Source organism: Rhodamnia argentea, chromosome 6, assembly GCF_020921035.1.
Source record: "Rhodamnia argentea isolate NSW1041297 chromosome 6, ASM2092103v1, whole genome shotgun sequence".
Lineage (NCBI taxonomy): Eukaryota > Viridiplantae > Streptophyta > Magnoliopsida > Myrtales > Myrtaceae > Rhodamnia > Rhodamnia argentea.
The window spans coordinates 23,290,291-23,308,480 of NC_063155.1; the positions used below are offsets into that span (position 1 = coordinate 23,290,291).

Here is an 18,190-nt window from a genome sequence, read left to right on the forward strand (position 1 = left end):
AAGGTCGCCGTCAATCGACGAGGCCCAACAATGGCCGAGGGAGGGAAGAGGGAAAAAGAAAAAGAAAAGAAAAAAGAAGGAAAAGAAAAGAAATGCCAAAAAAATTAATAACTATATGTTCTTATATTTGTTTTACTAAAATACCCCTTTTTTGATGGCTGGAATAGTTACATGCTCGCCAGCAGATCAAAAGTCCTTATTTGAGACAATTTAGCCATTTCATACTCTTATTTGAAACAAGATTCACTTTAGACCCTTATGTAAGAAAATGAATGTACTTCGAACCCTTAAAAAAAGTTCATACTTTTAAGGCCCGGAATGATAAAATTCTGCCTCGTGCCGCGCTCTAACCGGCAATGTCAACAGATTGTCAACTACCTCATATTTTGGTCAAGAATCCTTGTAGGCTATTATGCATATTTGGGAGATTATTGTTCTAATTAAATAGTTGTCCGTCCATTGAAAAAGAAATCAATCTTACGTTTGGATATTACCCTGTGACTTACATACAGCTATAGAGGTAATGAGACCCAGAGGGCCTAACCTTACTTTGTAATTGCAGAATAGGATACCCCGAGCTTTTTAGTTTGTTCAATTAAGTACTTCCAACTTCCAAAACGCCGCTTGCAACCGGGTTTTTAAGCCGGGTGAAAGAAAATTTAATCCTTTTTTTATGGTAAAGAGTTGTAGAAAGAATTGGGGAGAACACCAAAACTTTTGTGATGTTGCAGAATTCACTGCCTGCTCTATAAGTATACATCAGCATACAATTATCCAACAAAACTGTAGTGTTTCTCACATTGCAACCCAACCAAAAAGACGATCAACGCGTCTCTAAAGAGTGACCCCAACTGCATATAGTTGGTTTGCTGGATGATGAAGAGTTTTAGTATCTGCCGTAAGAAGAAAAGGAACTGTACCGAACCGATGGGAGCTTTGAGCACTCTTAGGATCACTTGAGAGGGGAAGGATAAAAGAGCTATTTCCCTGCTGCGGCCGATAAATGGACATTCATAGCCATGTCAGACGGACCGCCTCTTCTTTGTCCATCTTTTGGAACTTGGAATCATAGACTGCAAGTCAGAGTCACCAGTCCCCTACACAGAGTACAGGTTGGAAGAGTAACAAAAATCACAATCAGCAGCCATAAGACCCTTTAACAGGCGAAACTGCAAAGACCGTAGCGGAAGAGAAAAAGCTTTCCACACCTAAATTGCAATTGCAGGGAGAAGAAATGTTTTTTGACAATCGACATCTACTTTCCCTGGAAAAGAGAATGAAGCTTCAAAAATGAAAGGCACGCACAACCTTCACAGCAGTTATTCTAGACCTTTCAAATGTCAGAACAGAGGTATGAGCACGCTGGCAAATATCAGTTGCGACAGGTGGAGGCTGCGAGAGAGCTCACCTAAGAACTTGGGAGCAGACGGCCATTGTACATCTTATCAAGTAACTGGCGAGCATCAGGCCTCCTGAGAAGACCTTTGTTGTTGGGTAAACCGGTCCCTAAACAAACGGGACACACAAGTTTCCCTCGGCCTGAAAACAATAAACATATCGACAATGAACCCATGAATTGGAAGTGATGTAGGTTCAACATACTTTCGTTTTGTATTCCTCGTGTGCACCGCAGTTTTTGACTGGAAAAAAGTTATTTGGTTTCTTTGTTATGTGAGTAGAGAACTTTCCAAAATTAGGTATATAGAGAGCTCTTCAGAGACAACTGAAATATTCTCCTTCTGTGTCGATGCAGGGTGAACAAGTGAAAAAACTGCATTAACCATATGCAACAGATGATGGACTCTTGAACAGGAGAATGATGCAAAATCATAATGAGCCCCTAATTCCAAAGTTCAAAGTCATCTTTCATGCTCCCCTAGATAATAACTAAACTGAGAGAAACATATATTTCTCTAAAACATGAGCAGTGGTGACAGCAGAGACCAAAAAAGGGGAAAAAGAGTAAAAAACCTAAGTTTTGGTGCACACCGTAACAATTTGGACATTCGGTAAACTCATAAACATCCTTTGCCCGTTTTCTGTTGAGAGCTTTCCATTTTCCTGTACCCCCACACATGTCACCTAAATGAAACAAAACAAGTTGTGAATTTATAGCTAACAACAGAGACAGCTATAAATTGCAAATTCTAAGAGGAGAAAAACTCTCAGTTGAGTCTTTCAACCTCATTTAACAACTTTTAACGAAAGTTAGATGAAGGAATTTTATAAACATCAATGTAATAACAGCTAAGTGATAAATCACATGACCAGGGACATGCATCTCAATACAGCTACAAACGATGGTTACTCAAGTTCCTGTACTTCAACAATGACCCCTCAAAACAGGAGACACTAACAAGAGAAGTACACGACGTTGAGAAGGAGAAATCATTGGATACTCTGCAAGCAGAATTTTGGTTCTCAACTGATAAAACTGAAGCACTTGATATGTGAGCAACTCCAACATTAAACAGAGTGCTCTCGCATTGCAGTCCCTGACACTATGCCGCTTACAATTCCCATGACAAGAAATTAGAAGCAATTGAACCACGAAATTGCAGCATTGCACTCCCTCAAGAAGAACATAACAACAACACTGAATTTTAAGAAGGGAAAGGAGTTAGAAATCTTACAGATTATAGCACCACCGCCCCCGCAGTTTCGACAAACAGCTCTTTCCTTTGCATCTGGGGAAGTTACCTTTGGCAGAGCTATGGATGAGCCAGACTTGCTAATCAATGTCACAGACGAACATAAACAGGTAAGACACCAGCGCCTTGAGGTCAACAATTGAGACTCCTGTAATCGGAAACAGATATCAAACTCAACCACAAAAGATATTACACGAGTACGTTTATGATGTTCCTTTGAATGATAAAAACCTCATGGACAAAATGGGAAACCCTTCCCAAAACAATGAAAAAAAAAAGTGTACCTTATGTCTACCATTTAATGTTGAGTTCAATGCAGGGAAGAAATCATGGTTTTATTGGGAAGCAGTTGCATCTGTTGCTTAAGGTGAGAAATATGACAAAGCGGAGTAGGACAACCATCTCCATGCTACGAATAGCATATTGTAATAATGAATTCATGAAATTGCTGAAGTCGCTTCTCTGTGTACAAGGACACTACTACAATTCGTTTGCTCCCACTACCAAAAACAAATCCAAAGCCCCGCAAAAATGTTTCTCTGTCTTGGCAAGAACCATTCCAGTGCTCCCCTTGTATACAAATGGAGAGAGGAAATTTACTGTTATTCCCTCTGCATCTGCACGACTTTCCTCAATTTTGGTAAATGAAAGCCAGTTGCAGAAATTTCACTTTCGGGCAGAGCAAAGCTATTTACAGTTGCATTGCTCGTGTCAATGGAGTGTTAACCATAGGGAGAAGAGACCTAGCAGGTAAGTAGAACAAAATTGCCCATTTCGACTCATCACGCATCGACCCTTCACCAAGCAACCGTGGAGCAGGCATCGAACAGGGACAACCATAAAAGGCAATTCAGACAAATTCCAAAAAGAAAAGGCGAAGTACGGAAAAGAACCTTGGAATTCGCTGCTTCTGAAGGGGATGAGCCTGAAACTCCATGGCTGTGGCTGCTGCCATCTTCTTCCAAGCTGGACCTCGCGCGAAACTCAACCGACTTCGAGTTATCTGCCAATTCGGTTAACGTTAGAAATAGACACGAGAAAAGATAGTTCTTTTTTTCTTTTTCTTTTTTCACGACATGGAAAGGTCGTAAGGGACGCCACAGTAGAATCGTATGACTACAACCTTTGAAGATTTGGGACAATTCGAACTCGCTAATGCAAACCGTCAAAGACCCATTATCTCATGTCACGTAACTTGGAAATTATGAGAGATAGAGAGAGAGAGAGAGAGAGCTCACGGTGATTGTGAGAGAGAATGGGGACGAAGGAGAATCGCAGCGGGAGAGCCGAGAGATGCGAGGAGGGCGCCATCGTCACTCCGCCTCGAGCTCACCCTGTGGGAGATTGAGCTCGCGTGCCTGATATTCGTGGGAGGGAAGGGAACCAACGTGGATATGATATGATTGCCTTCACTTTCTTTCCTTTTTTTATATAATCTGTCGGTTTTTTGCTCGCCGGATCAGGCAAAACGCGACTGAAATGTCATCGACGGCCAGCATTTTCCGACCGCGGCGCGTCTTCAGCTAATTAACTTTATGTCTTGAATGTCTATTCGCACGAAACAGTTGAGACAGAAATTTCAACCCATCATCGGAGATCGGCAAGGCGAAAAATTAAGTCCGGACCGATCCATCGTCCGTCGAAAACCCTCGACGAAATGCAACAGGCCACGAAATTTTTTGAATAGTCGACGGATCTCTCAAGATATCGCAGAAGCCCCCAAAATAATTCAATTGTTGCACAAACTTTTTTCAAGTCACGGCTTAGTTTTTTTTTTCCAGAGGGCTTTTTGTCGGATACGAATGAAATCGAACCGTAGTATTTTTATCCTTTTATTTCTCACGGACCAAATTAGGTATCAGCTTAATTCTTAATTCTTTATATTTCATCTGGTTGTTGCTATTATTATTATTATAATCAATCTAAACAAAACGAGTTTCTATTCCAGAGTCTGTTCTATCCTTTTATGTCTCATTATCATGAACCTTGGTAAATAGTTACTTTTACCAAAGTTGACCCTTTCGAATAGAAGAATCCACATATACAATAGGTTTGGCTCTGATTGTTCGCATCGGGCGTGGCCTCCTACGACTTAAATTGTTGAATCGCAAAATCAACGCAGTTGATTTTGCACGTTATATGCTCGTGATTCTCGCTTGATTTAGTTGGAAAAACCACACACCACAAAACAAGCCAAGGGTGAAAGACTTGGACTAAACCCAAATAAGATTCATCATAGCTTTTATGTCAGAAATACAGTTCAAGCCAAAAAAAAAATAAAGGTCACAAACACAGTTGCCGAATTTCTGCCGGCAACAGAGACCCTAAGTAATCTGACTTTACAATTGACTAAGCTAAATAAAGAACAAAATACATCAATATGGAAGCCGATCTTACTATTGCATATAGAACAACAATACAGCCATCAAGACACAGTTCGCCCATAGCACAAGCATGCGAGATAGAGATTTTTTGCCCATTTCTCCTGCACCAATAGAATTGGATAAGTTAAAGTAGTTCTTCGTCGTAGCGAAAAGATTTCAATTGGATGACTTAGATAGCCAGCATTGAGATAGATTCCAAGCATGTACCTTTACATGCACACTTGGAAACTGGGATGTGCGCAGAGTTTCCTGGGTTTCGTCACCAGGTTTGCGTCTAGGGATGCTCAAAACCAAGGCAGATTGATCCCAAGTTGCCGCTGTGGACGTAATACGATACCCACTATCCCAACGTCTGTGAATGCCCTCGCTAGGATACATGAAATCAAGTTCCACAACCTGAAAAAAAAAAAAATATATATATATATATATATATATATTATAAGTGCAAAGGGAGACGTGATGTAACTCACGGGCATTGCACAATAAAAGTAACGGCAAACTATCCTATGCTATTAAAATCCATTCTGGATGTCGTGCCAGTTGCACTCTAGCAGAAAACTCCTGGAAAACATTTCAGCTATCACTGGCCCATTTAAAAGAGTGCCACACAATCGCATCAATCTTCGAAAACATTTCAGCTATTATCTAGCTTTGAACTGACCAACAGGAGAAGTTGCCTGCTTCCCTGTGCTCAGCCAAATAGAGGGGAACTTCCCTAAGGGGATCAAGAACTTCAATCAGCTCAGCTGTCATTCGGACTCACAAACTGGCACTAGCTATCAAGCTCCTGGATCCCAAAAATCTATTCAATTATGCAAAGACATTTACACAGAGAACAGAACCCCTAATCAGTTCCAGCATTCTCCTACTATAATAAAGAAAATATCATATCAGGAGATTGTGAAATGCATTTTGGGAGAGAGAGAGAGAGAGAGAGAGAGAATAAATAAGTATCACGTCAGTATAGTTCAACCTGATCACTAAATCCAGCATTGCGAGACATCACAATACCCCACCGGCTCCCAGCTGTGGCCATGGAGGTAACGTGAAACCCTTCTCTCCACTTCTTGTTTATCCATTTGAAAGGAAAAGACTCGCTGACTTTGTAAGACTGCTGAGTGTACTGGGTACCTGAAGATACTCCATCTATAAGTAATTTTCTAACAGACCACTTCGGAAAAAAATTAGAGTTTTCAGTGTTTTTTTAACAGGACAACCATTGAAAGAAAGATGTGGGAAAACAAACCTTTAGACATCACAACTAGAGAGCTTCCATTATTACAACCAGCCACAGAACTAATGTAATAGTTCTTTTCCCATTGTTCCATAATCCATTCCTACATATCAGAATAGTCGGAATTTGATATTAGCGTATCTGTTAAAAACTAAAATACGATGGGCATCCCAAAGAGCAAGAGAATTATTAAATTAGCAAATAGCTAAGCAGAGTGTGATAAATGTACCTTGTGTAGAAAGTAAGATGACAACTCATACACTTGGCTTGTAAAACCAGTTCCAGCATCCATTATAAGGGCCCAGAGATTAGAAGACGAGGCCACACAACTTATTAGCAGACCATCCGCAATTCCTCTCTCCACATGTTGACCTAACCTTGCGTCTGCTACATTGTAATGATACCTGCACATAAACTCAGGTCATGACTGCCTAATACACACTGGTCAGCAATGCCCTATGGACAAGGATTTTTCTTTTGAGACAAATCGACATGTCCATTCATTTCATTGGATAGAAAGTCTCTCCCTAAGTAACAGTCTTTCTAATCGCAATTCTTCACGATACAACCAAAACCTACCTCTGCTTCATGGGTAATCTAGCATTGTATATTGAAATCCATTGGGTAGCTGGAACTCCCAGGCGAACCTTCTTCTTCGGTTGCCCATCATCTTCTTCCTCAACGTTCAACCTTCCTCGCTTTTGGCCAACTTGGACAACCTAGAAATTGAGACACTAAAATCAATGTTATAGCCGCAAACACCACTCACAATCAATTTAAAATAAAGTAAACACCAAGGGTTTTCACCTTTTGAGCACCATCGGTGTTTATTGGCCTCACAGAAGGATTTGGACCAATTAAACCATCAAACAGAGATATAAATTTCGAGTAGTTGGGCTCTTCATCGAATTTCATATTCACTACAATCTCCAGAAACTGTTTCAAAGGTGGAGGGCAGAAGCAGCATAACGTTTCGGGAGAAGTCGCCATCTTCTTTTTGCAAACTAGGAATGACTTGTTGTCCCCCTAAGAGAAATAGCAATTGTGTATTCTTAAAATAAGTTTAAAGGACCATAAAGTCTGTGTTCAGTGGCTGCACCTGATAGCCTTGCCAGGGTAACCTGCCTCGATGTAAAAATATTAATGTGTAAGCAAGAGATTCCAGATCATCTCTTCTGCTAGCAGTTCTCCCTAAGTGAGCATGAACACTAGCGTACCGTACCGTCCCCCTGGAAAAACACGGCAAAAGAACATGGGAAAAGATATGTCACATTGCATGTACTTAATAACTAAAGCACCATCCAAGGGAACAAAAAGAAGACTAATTTACCTAAACATGTCCGGCCGTTGATCATACTCAATATGACGCCCACTGGAACCATCCCTCCACTTTGTTGCTGTAAAATTAAACGTGAGAAAACTAGTCAAAAAAATGAAACGCATAGCTTTCAACAATAATTTTATTAATCATGCTCACCCAAACCCAGGTCAACAAGAAACAATTTTTTCTCCTGTTGTGTGGATGGCTGGCCAAGCAAAAAGTTCTCTGGCTTCACGTCTCCGTGCACATAACTAGTACCACAATGTCAGAGAATGGAAAAGTGAAAACCAACAACCTTTACTCCTCTTTTAATATAATCTCCGACCCAATTTTCAAAGGACGGAAAATCCAATGAAGTAAAACCTCGTACCCCTTTGCGTGCATCTTCTCTAGGATTGACAATGACTCGACTGCAATACAAGCTACCATTTCAGAAGACATCCTGCATGATACCATCAATAATAAGCAAAGATTGGCGATGAGAAAAACTCCAGCCATTTTGAAAATTGAAAATTTTGCTCCAGAGTTTCTAAAAGCTATCTCCATGTACTATTCCAAGTCTTATATCTCCATAGGGCAGAGAACATCCAGCCTCAACTCAACACAAGACATAAGCTGCTACTTTAACTTCTCATTGGCAAAGCCTCTCTCCAGTTGGAGAGCAAAGACTCGTCTAAATCAATGCGAGCAGGCAAGAACAAATATGCTGCAGATCATACCAGCAATGATCTAAACAAACTATTGCTCAGAAACACAAGATACATAATGTCAGTACCATACCGGTTTCTCTGAACTGCCCCTCAGAGAAAAGCCAAGTTTAAAGTGAAAATATAACAGTCAGCAAAACTGAAGAACAATTCATGCTCCCCCCACAACCATGAGAAGTTTGCATTACGCGGCGCAAAGTGACCAGAAGATTTCTCATGATCCTTTAAACATTAAGCACTCATGTTGCTGAATTTATTGTTAAAAGCTACAACTATTAATGGCATAATCAGAGCATATTCAGAATCTGTACTTCCTCAGATAAGATAGTCATTATTCAGTACTTTGATACGACAGAAAACAGGAGCCACAAGTAGTAACATATAAAAGCAAAAATAAACATAAAATTACTTACGCCTGTCCAGAGGTATTCCATACATCCCACAAGCTTGGTCCAAGCATGTCCATCACCTGTGAGTAAAGAAGTGAGAAGCAAGAACTTGCTGTGACTGCGAGAGTACATAAAAGCACGAGAGTATAGGCAATTCATACCATAATATAATACTCTCCCTGTCTTCCTTTATAGTGCACCCTAGGCACTCCATAACTACCACCAAGGGCACTGTCAGCAACAGAAACACAATTAGGTACATGGCGCCTGGAACAAATCAAATGTTCTAACTATGGGAGAAATTAGCACTTACTTGTAAACTTGCCATTCGTATGGAGGACCATAGTTACAGCCCTTGCTATTTCTATGCTCAAATTTCAGGGCTACCTGATAGAGACGTCAGCAATGATACGTAAAAAAACAACCGACCAAATTGTTATTAAAACAAAAAAATTTGAAAACCTAGCGCAAGATATTCACAGCACATAGATGCCTTATTACACCCTCACCTCGATAGCTCCTGGACCTGTTGTTCGATCACTTCCGCCACTAACACGTCGACCAAGAAACACTTGACCAAATCCACCTTTGCCCAACTTCTTTTCTATCTTGTAAGTAGGCGATCCTCCCACTTGTACCTTCATATATATAGAAATAAAGAAGTTAAGATAAATCCCTAAATAGGGCAGCAATTATCTTTTTTCCTCGATCTTGATCCACAGCTACAGAATAATGAGATATTTCACAATCACTAGACATAAGTTACGCCAACCACCTCTTTGGGCAAGTCATTATCCAATTCATCCCATAACATATCTCAATTCACCAAAATCAATGGGTGACACTAAAAATTTATGCCACCAAGGTCCTAAATCCTGCAGACTATGATGGCGAGAACAATCCAATTTTCTTCCTTTTGGTTAGGAAGCGGATCTTATCCCACCTGAAATACTCAACGCATCAAACAATAAATAAGTGGATTGACAAACTTTCAACTCAATCTAATCTCCGTTAATTATACATATCTAGCACCATCCAATCGTGCCCAAAAACTGGAAAAGAAAAATGCCAAAAGAGAAACACATACACGTTCAGGGAAAGGTGCCGTGCTCCCTTCTTCTTCTTGCCCTCCAGCCTTGTTAGCACTCAACCCGCCACTTTCATCGCCCATCGCTTCTAGCTCAACCTCCTTCTCCTTGTCACCCTCCTCACCCTCCCCCTCGCCCTCCCTCTCCGACGCAACACCAGCCCGCCCTCTCTTCGCCTTCTTCCTCGTCGCCGGCTCCTCGGCCCCCGACTCCCTCCTCCCTCCCCTCGCTCTCTCCCTGGCGACGGCGGCGCGCGTCTTCACGTAGTTCCCGGCGGCTGGCGGCTCCGATCGCTTCCTCGCTAGAGGAGCGCGGCCTCTGCGTACACCTCTGCGAAGCTCGGGCATCGTCCGGCCTTGTAACCCATGCAACTCGAGCGAAAGACCAGTTCTTGTCTCATCATATACCTCAAAGCTGAGCTCCGGAACACTCCGCACTGATCATGGTCAACCAGGCGATCGGGAGGATCGGGGGTCCGACGATGAGGTCGGAGATCCTCCGGAAATGAGGTCGCCGGTTGTGCAGCGCAGTGCTATGGATCGATAAGATTCTTGACCTCTCGAGCTGCAATTTTGCAATATAGGGGGCTAGGGTTTGGTGAGTAGAGAGAGAAGGGAGGGGGGGATTGTGTTTGTGTAGTCCGAAAAAAATATAGAGAGAAACATTTACCGCCGACTCGAATGTTAGGTACTGCGGGAACAGGAAGGAGAATGAAAATTAATTTAACATTTTAACTTGGCTTCTGATAATGAACGGTATTAGTATTACCTTCACAATATATAAATGTCATTTTCATTTTTTATGACGTCACTTTCACATTTGTTATTTTTTTTTTAAGTTGAACGTGAGTAATCCCTTTCAAGCTGCTTCGTCTGAAATCTCATTCGGACCTCGAGATCTCTTACACGCAAAATAAACGGAGGATGTTCCCTACCGTCGGAGAAGAAAAAGATTCAGTTGGCGATCGGAGTGAATCGGCACATTAAAATTAGAAACGCATATGTGGAGCCCATTGTCACCGTATATCAAACCGACGGGACTTTCCTAATTATCCTTTAACTTCTCTTTACATGAAGTAACATACCCCGTGGTACTTAACTTAACTGTATTTGACCCCAAAAAAAAAAAGTTAGCGGCAAATTCATTTACTATTTTCTAATGAATTATTTAATGGATCATAATTATACATCCGAGTATGTAATTTGCCTCGCTATGGCCATTGTAATGGTATTAATTACCTTCTCATGTTAATGGTAAATCTCTTTTGTATTGTTTTTGGCAAAATATCAAATTGATGGTAACTCGAATTGAAAAGTCTTGTAGTTGATTTGTTAATAATTTCCTTGCTTATCGTAACTTTTTCTTCGTTAAACGTGAGCTTGATCGCCTTTGCCTCCGTAATTTTCCTTCAACATGGAGTATGTTACGAATAAAAAGCCAATCTTGCGAAACAGATCTGAACCACCGCATATTTTTATTCTTATTTTTCTCTTTTTATCCAACAATAATGGGACACCTATCTCTTAAGAACGCTTACTATGGACCATGACTATGACATTGGTAATTAGAGCACGGTGTTATCCTTTTTGTGGGTATGCTTGCGTCCACCTAGTTAATCAAATTTTACGTGTTACTCCTAATTAAGATTGGATGTAAAAGATGTTAAATATTTTGCGTCGCGTGACAATGGATCTTATATGCTTTTTAAATACATGCAATCTCCTTTCACCCGATGGTTTGAGTTTTTTTATTAGGCTTTCTAACATAGCCATAGGAAAAAAAAAATTGATTATGGTGGGGCATGGGGAATTTTAGCGGAATTTTTTGGTAGGGATTAGAGAATGGTACGTCAATTTTTAGCATATATGTTTTCATCTCGAGATGATCGATGACGTGCAAAAGTTGAGTTTTTACTCAATACCACAATATGGACGAAACAACTCGTAAATTTCGAAGGAAATTTTTAAATGAGAACATGAATACATTTAAGAGATTTGATGAGAGTTATGTAGATCCTAGAAAAAAAAAAGGTTGATTTGTTAGATAGCAATAACCTGCGAGTATTTTTTTTTTCTCCTTTAGGCTGACAAGTATTTAAATGCAAAATCTATAGAACATTTAAGAGATTTGATGAGAGTTATGTAGATCCTTGCTATTTTCATTTTTTGCACATACATTTGATATCCCTCTTTTGCGTGTATGCATAAACTAAGTCCAACGTTACAATTCAATTTTGAATTTTGAAAAAAATATCATTATAGCTAGCTTCGTGTCTTTCGTGGATTGACACAATCAGTAACAAGGAAAAATGAAACAAATGATCATTAAATTATGGCCCGATATACAATGTGGCCCTTGAACTTTTAATTTGACAAATATGGTATCTAAACTTTAGCATAATATGCAATGTGGTCCATGAACTTTCAATTTGTTCAACGTGTTTGACTTAGTCATTGAACTACAAAAAAATGTCTAATGTCATCCCTAAACTTGAATTAATGAAAAGACTATATTGAACATATTTCTATAATTCAAGAACTAAATTAAATATGTTCCAAAAGTTTATGAACCATATTGGTCAAATTAAAAATTCATGGATCACTAGAAGTGTCAAATGCGTGGGTCAAGTCGAATATGGTTCGACACATTTAACTCGCTTTGACCGATTTTAATACAGTACAAATTTATTGACCCATATCCGACCCCGTATTACTTAAATACTTTAATTATAATGGAAAAATAACCTAAACATGCAGAAGCAATAATTCGCTGCCACCATTGCCGCTCGCCACCGCCGCCCCTGCCGCCAACTACCTCTGCCTGCAGCTACTGGAGGTGGTTTAGTCAAGGAAGGCGAGCTTATCAAATTCAGTTTCGTGGATGATTTATATGAATTGCTTGGTGGCGACGAATCGAGAGTGAAAACCATGCCATGCACGAATTGTCGAGCTAAAGGCCATTGTCATTGCCCAAATTGCTCAAAAGCACTGTAATCGAACTATCGATTTTCCCCTTCGGCTTAAGTTAGAGGACGAAATTATTTAGGCATTGCGCAAATTGGTCGTGCGGGGCGCCCACCTCTCATGACAAGTGTAGTCATCTGACGATTAATGTGCTGAAGAGGTCCAAGTTTGGTTTTTCGTAATGTGGCAATTTAGGACTTTGGGCATTTCAATCTTTTATTGATCGTGCAATGAATACCAAGCTATTTGGCGGTTTTACGTGTTTTTTCCATTTAAATAGTGGCGATTGGCAGCGGCGATGGTAGGCGGAGGTGGGCGGCAGCGGTGGGGGGTTGGTGATCGGTGGCGGCGGGCGAAGGTGTTCCAAACTAGTTTTTACGTTTTTCATTTTATTTTATTTTGTTTCTTTCTTTTTGCTTATAAAACGATAAAAAAATAATATAAAATATAAAGTACTATAATTGAGGCCTATTTGTCAGTTATGCTTGGAAAGCCGTAGGCGACGGCCAAAAATGAATTGAGTTAAAACTCATATTCAATATATTTTTTAAATCTATTGAATCCATATGCGACTCAAGTGAATAAAAATGGGTCAAAAAGTGGGTCAAAAATTCAGATCGATATTTTTAGTGTTTACAGTATATTTTGAGCTAAAGTTTAGGGATGATACTGACTAAATTAAAAGTTTATGGATTACATTGCACACTGAGTCAAAGTTATAAAAAAAAAATTTGGGACATTATTCCGATTAAAATAAATAGACATGTCTTTTTTGAAGCAATCGTTGGGTGTTCCCCTGACGCTCAGAGAGCTCCTTCGCTCGCAAATCGTGAATGAATTCCGGCCAAATCGACTCCTTCCTCCGACGGTCGAGAACCACCAAACACCTCCTCCAGCTCCTCTCTCTGCTCCTCAAGACCGCCCTCTGCCGCGACTCGTATTTGGCCTCTCGGTTCATCCACCACGCGTGCTCGATATCTCTCCCGCTCGCCACATCGGCTTTCGACCACTTGTCCCACACTCCTTCGCGTTTCGCTTGGAACTCGATCATAAGATCGCACGCGAGGAGCTCGACCCCGCTGCGAGCGGTCGAGCTCTTCTCTGGAATGCGAAGGACCGGGCTCGAGCCTGACAAATTCACGTACCCTTTCGTCGTTAAGGCTTGCGGCAAGTGTGGGAGGATTGGAGAAGGCAGGGGAGTGCATTCTTTGGCTCTGAAAGTCGGTCTTGGATCGGATTCGTATGTAGGGAACACCCTTATTCGCATGTATGCTGCTTGCGGTAATTTTGGATTCGCGAGGCAGGTATTCGACGAAATGCGCACTAGGGACATTGCCTCTTGGAGCTCTATGATTGCCGGATATGTTGCTTGGTACGTTCTCGGTGATCTCTGATCATCCTTGTGAGTACGAGCTCACGCACCTTGTGGGGATAGATTAGCCTACATTTTCTGCTTCAGCAGCGTGGGTCGGGGCCTTCTGTTGTTTTGGGCATTGCGAGCCACTATTCTTCTTTGCCTGCTTCATATCGTCCAAAAAATATGATTTTTTCTGTGGATGGTCTACATTGTCTCTTTCTACCCTGCTTTTGTCTTTGTTAAATTTTCTTGGTTTGTAACATAGTTTCAGTGCACGTTATAGTTCTCATCGAAACATAGCTAAGTACTCATATTTAATTTTTCCAGCGGCCTTCCTTTGGATGCTTTTAAGATTTTCCGACGTATGAGACTGGCAAATGAGGAACCCAACTCTGTTACTTTCGTGAGTCTGCTCTCTGCTTGTTCGCATCTGGTCAATCTCCGAGCAGGGGAGTGCATCCATTCATACATCATCCTGAATTGTATGTATCTGGACGCAGCCCTTGGAACAGCTCTCCTGGAGATGTATTCCAAGTGCGGTCACATTGAGAAGTCTCTCCAAATTTTCTGGTCAATGGATGATAAAAATCTGCAGTCTTGGACACTAATGGTTTCTTGCCTAGCAGACCATGGGAGGGGGGAAGATGTCATTTTTCTGTTCGACCAGATGGAACGATCTGGGATAAAACCAGATACCATACTGTTTTCTGGAATCTTGTCAGCTTGTGGCCACTTGGGTCTTGTTGATGACGGTCGGAGATATTTTCAAATGATGGAGGAAGTGTATGGTATCAGGCCTACAACAGAGCACTATGGATGCATGGTGGATTTGCTTGGAAGAGCTGGCTTGATTGAGGAAGCTCATAGAATTATCGAGATGATGCCAATGGAGCCCAACTCAATAATTCTGAGGAGCTTCATTGGTGCTTGCAGAAACCATGGCCATTTGGTTAAGTTAGATGATGACCTGATGAAACTTCTTATAAAACTAGAACCTGACGTTGGAGCAAACTATGTGCTTGCTGCGAACATGTCTTCCTTATCTAGTAGTTGGACTGATGCTGCTGAAATGTGGTTATTCATGAAAAGGAGGGGTTTAAAGAAAGCTCCAGGTTCTAGCTGGGTCGAGGTGAATGCCAGTTCTGTTGAAGGGATCAAAGAAGAAGCTGTTGGATGAGGTTAGACTTCATTATGAGGAATCCTTCATACTGTTTGTCTTCTTTCTTCTCGAGCATGTTTTAAATAAATGATTAAACTGTCCTAACGTAGATCTTGGAGTGGAGGAACCTAACCTGTGTCCTGTACAGAACACTTCGACTTTGCTACTAATAGGATCCTTGAAAAAACTGACACTGTAAATGTATTGCGATCGAAATTCTGCATTTCCTAATGGTAACTGGTAAGGATTATACCGTGGCAAATGGTCATCTCATCTTCATCTGGACTTTCTTTGATGCAGTCTAGAATCAGGCATCCACCTCAGGAAATGATTCTGGCGATGCTTGTGTCCTGAGAATTAGATATCTGACGACAGCATATTTTTGTCAACCGCGCTTTTGAAAATAGGCTTCTCTAGAATACAGTCGAAGTTGGTGGGAGTGGAAAGTTCGTGAACTTCTTTTCCCGGGGAAGAAGCAATGATGGTATGCGGGGAATAAGCATCAGCTGTCTCTTTGCTAGCAGCCGCGTTAATATAGAAGATGCAAGTGGAAGCGCATGAACATAGGTGTAACGCAGGCCTTTTTCTTGGTTGATGGATGGGATAAATGCCTATTTCGCTTTAGAATGTGTTGGTTATGTAATCAACCGATTCATATACTGCAAATGATACGAATTATTGGAATTCTCATCCTGGGCGAAGCAGACAAGTAGGCCAATTTTCCTGCACCATAGCGTGGTGAAACCCTAACATCTGACCCTTTTAAACCACCCATCGGATAGCCTAGACCTCAAAGACTGCAAAGTAGATGCCAATGGTGCTCTTTCCACATCGGCATACACTGCAACTTGAATATTCGCAGGGTTCGCAGAATTGAGCAGTTCGGTCGCATTATGCCTTTCCCTCCTTTTGACAGCCTTTGCATTCCAAGTTTCCTTTCTAACCATTTCTTTTGATCTGGCAAGAGAAACAAGGAATGAAACTGCACTAAGACACCAAAATTGTTCATGATGCAGGTGCTTCGTTGACTGGCAAACATCTCATACTCGTCGGCTTGAACGATGGTTGTTTGATTGTCTCCGAAAGAACGGTTTCGAAAGATCCTCAGGTGCAACAAGATTCATGGAATTGATTATTTGCGTTGCCCTGGAATTTCCTTTTTTGGACAAGAATGTGGGTGTCTCTTGCAGATTTCTGCGGATCTAGGGGTAACTTGATTTTATGGGCGGTCTATGCGTTAAGATTCACCATTCCAAGACCAAGCAGAGCAGTACAATAGTAGTCCTGGTTGAAGAAGGGACCTCAGTGAGGCTGGATTGTCAGTCACGTGCCTGCACATGGTAAGAGGTAAATCTCTCACTAGACGACTTACATGACTTACTGAATCAGTAGTCCTTTAACATAACGGGACAAAAGTCAGGAAGAACACGGCTCAATTATTTTTTCCTACTACCAGAAAAAAAGGACACAACCTCTACTAAATAAACACAACAAGGTGTCCGCTTTCCATTGTTTGAGTGTGTAGTGAGCGCAGTGCCTACCCAGAGTTCATTCATCCCTTCACCATCAACCCTCCCAGGTAGACTCATCACTCATGGCTTGGGCCACCAGATCAAGCATTGCAGGTTTCTACCTATCAGATCAGTGGTTCCTCACAGCAGCCACCATAGTCGTCGGTGGAATCCTGGGTTATGTTGTTTACGATGCGGTCATGGCCACGGCCTCAGAGCTACTGCAGCGTTTACTGGTGATTTCTCCTTTGCTTCTGGTCATCACGGTCCACTGGCTCTCAGCAGGTAGCCACCTGAGCTTACCGCTGCCAGGGTCCGAGCCTGGGGCCATCCATCGAGCTGGGGGCTCGCCTTGGGGCGTAGCTTTAGTTCTCCTGCTTCTTTTATTTCTCATAACCTACCAACCTTCCTTGCATGGTCTCATCTTTTAGCGCACTAGACCAACTCTTTAAGGCCCGCGAGTAGGAGTTGGTACATTAATCAAGTTTAGTCAAGGAGCTCATAAGACTCTGCTATGCTAGGATATGCATGTATTAGCAGCAGAAGTGTGTGCTTACTTTTGGCATAATAAGAGCCTGGTCGATGTATGTTTTTGTTGACGGACGGTGTTCTCATGCTCAAAGTGAAAATGTTAAGCAGAAGAAAACATGGGTTCCGGTAATGTTGGAGAATCTCTACCTCTCTTGCACGCACTCACGGATTTGAGGTTAGATTAGGATGTAGTGCCTGATGGTTTTATTTTTCCTCCCCTCCCATTCACAATCAAATCATAGAGCTAGTGAATTCTGTCACCCAACAGGTTAAGACGGAGCAACATTGTATAGCAGAAGAAGTTGAATCCATGGAGTCCAACTTGAATTGTAGTCTCGAAGAACAGGCAGAGATACACAGTTTTCCACTTATCAGTGAACTCTTCTTCTGGTCTGAGCTTCGCAGTGGGCCTGCTGCTAAAGTGACCGATGACTCACGTGCCTTGCAATAAGATACTGCCATTTTAAAGAGTACGGCTTCTGCTCCGTTGCCCCCAATGTCGTGTCGCCTTTCCTCTTTTGTTTTTTAACTTTTCTTTGTTGGCAGCTTGTGACCTTTCATATATTCCCTCTATTTCTTCTTTTTACCCCACTCTTGTCATCGTTTGTTCTTCCCCCTGAAATTAATGTTACTCTTACTGAGTCTACAGATTCCTACGGTAGATTAAGATTACATACCTCTTTCCGATTCGCAGGATTCGATCCCGGATCTGGTCCCTCACGTTGGATATAGTTTGGAAACAATTTTTGAAAATATATAAAAATAGAATATGAAAAAAAAAAATCAAATAAAAAAGAAAATATTCGAAAAGCTAGATGACCGATGCGTCGATACACGATCATTTGTGGGTATCCGCGTAAACATGGTCAATACCGGCCTGCATCATGAGGAAATT

The 18,190-nt window shown here is 41.4% G+C and overlaps 3 protein-coding genes across 8 annotated transcripts; 1 reads left to right on the plus strand and 2 right to left on the minus strand.

Moving 5' to 3' along the window:
- Positions 1–684: 684 nt before the first annotated feature.
- Positions 685–4,082, minus strand: LOC115753229 (protein PHOTOSYSTEM I ASSEMBLY 2, chloroplastic). 2 transcript variants are annotated; one of them, XR_004016839.2, is made up of 7 exons: positions 3,890–4,082; positions 3,545–3,654; positions 2,634–2,799; positions 1,990–2,082; positions 1,409–1,539; positions 1,209–1,264; positions 685–1,097 (listed from the first exon to the last, which is right to left on the minus strand). XR_004016839.2 is itself a non-coding variant. In XM_030691754.2 (6 exons), the coding sequence occupies exons 1-5, from the start codon at positions 3,960–3,962 to the stop codon at positions 1,409–1,411; spliced, it is 573 nt and encodes a 190-aa protein (XP_030547614.1). In that variant the 5' UTR covers positions 3,963–4,082; the 3' UTR covers positions 685–1,097. The 2 variants fall into 2 exon arrangements, 1 of the variants encoding a protein (XP_030547614.1); XM_030691754.2 differs by lacking the exon at positions 1,209–1,264.
- A 780-nt stretch (positions 4,083–4,862) lies between these two features.
- On the minus strand, positions 4,863–10,386 carry LOC115753186 (casein kinase 1-like protein HD16). Its single transcript, XM_030691700.2, has 16 exons — positions 9,774–10,386; positions 9,196–9,324; positions 9,000–9,073; positions 8,848–8,917; positions 8,711–8,766; positions 7,961–8,032; positions 7,747–7,841; positions 7,600–7,666; positions 7,369–7,498; positions 7,077–7,295; positions 6,849–6,988; positions 6,499–6,673; positions 6,282–6,372; positions 6,009–6,166; positions 5,243–5,431; positions 4,863–5,136 (listed from the first exon to the last, which is right to left on the minus strand). The coding sequence occupies exons 1-16, from the start codon at positions 10,119–10,121 to the stop codon at positions 5,077–5,079; spliced, it is 2,073 nt and encodes a 690-aa protein (XP_030547560.2). The 5' UTR covers positions 10,122–10,386; the 3' UTR covers positions 4,863–5,076.
- A 3,125-nt stretch (positions 10,387–13,511) lies between these two features.
- Positions 13,512–16,606, plus strand: LOC115753187 (pentatricopeptide repeat-containing protein At5g66520-like). 5 transcript variants are annotated; one of them, XR_004016838.2, is made up of 4 exons: positions 13,512–14,109; positions 14,422–15,486; positions 16,270–16,361; positions 16,444–16,606. XR_004016838.2 is itself a non-coding variant. In XM_048280278.1 (4 exons), exons 1-3 carry the CDS (start codon positions 13,571–13,573, stop codon positions 15,269–15,271), a joined length of 1,269 nt encoding a protein of 422 aa, XP_048136235.1. In that variant the 5' UTR covers positions 13,512–13,570; the 3' UTR covers positions 15,645–15,674. The 5 variants fall into 5 exon arrangements, 2 of the variants coding, with proteins under 2 accessions (XP_048136235.1, XP_048136234.1); XR_004016837.2 differs by having other exon boundaries at positions 14,422–15,272; positions 15,364–15,486; positions 16,270–16,606; XR_007198676.1 differs by having other exon boundaries at positions 14,422–15,272.
- The last annotated feature ends 1,584 nt before the right edge of the window (positions 16,607–18,190 follow it).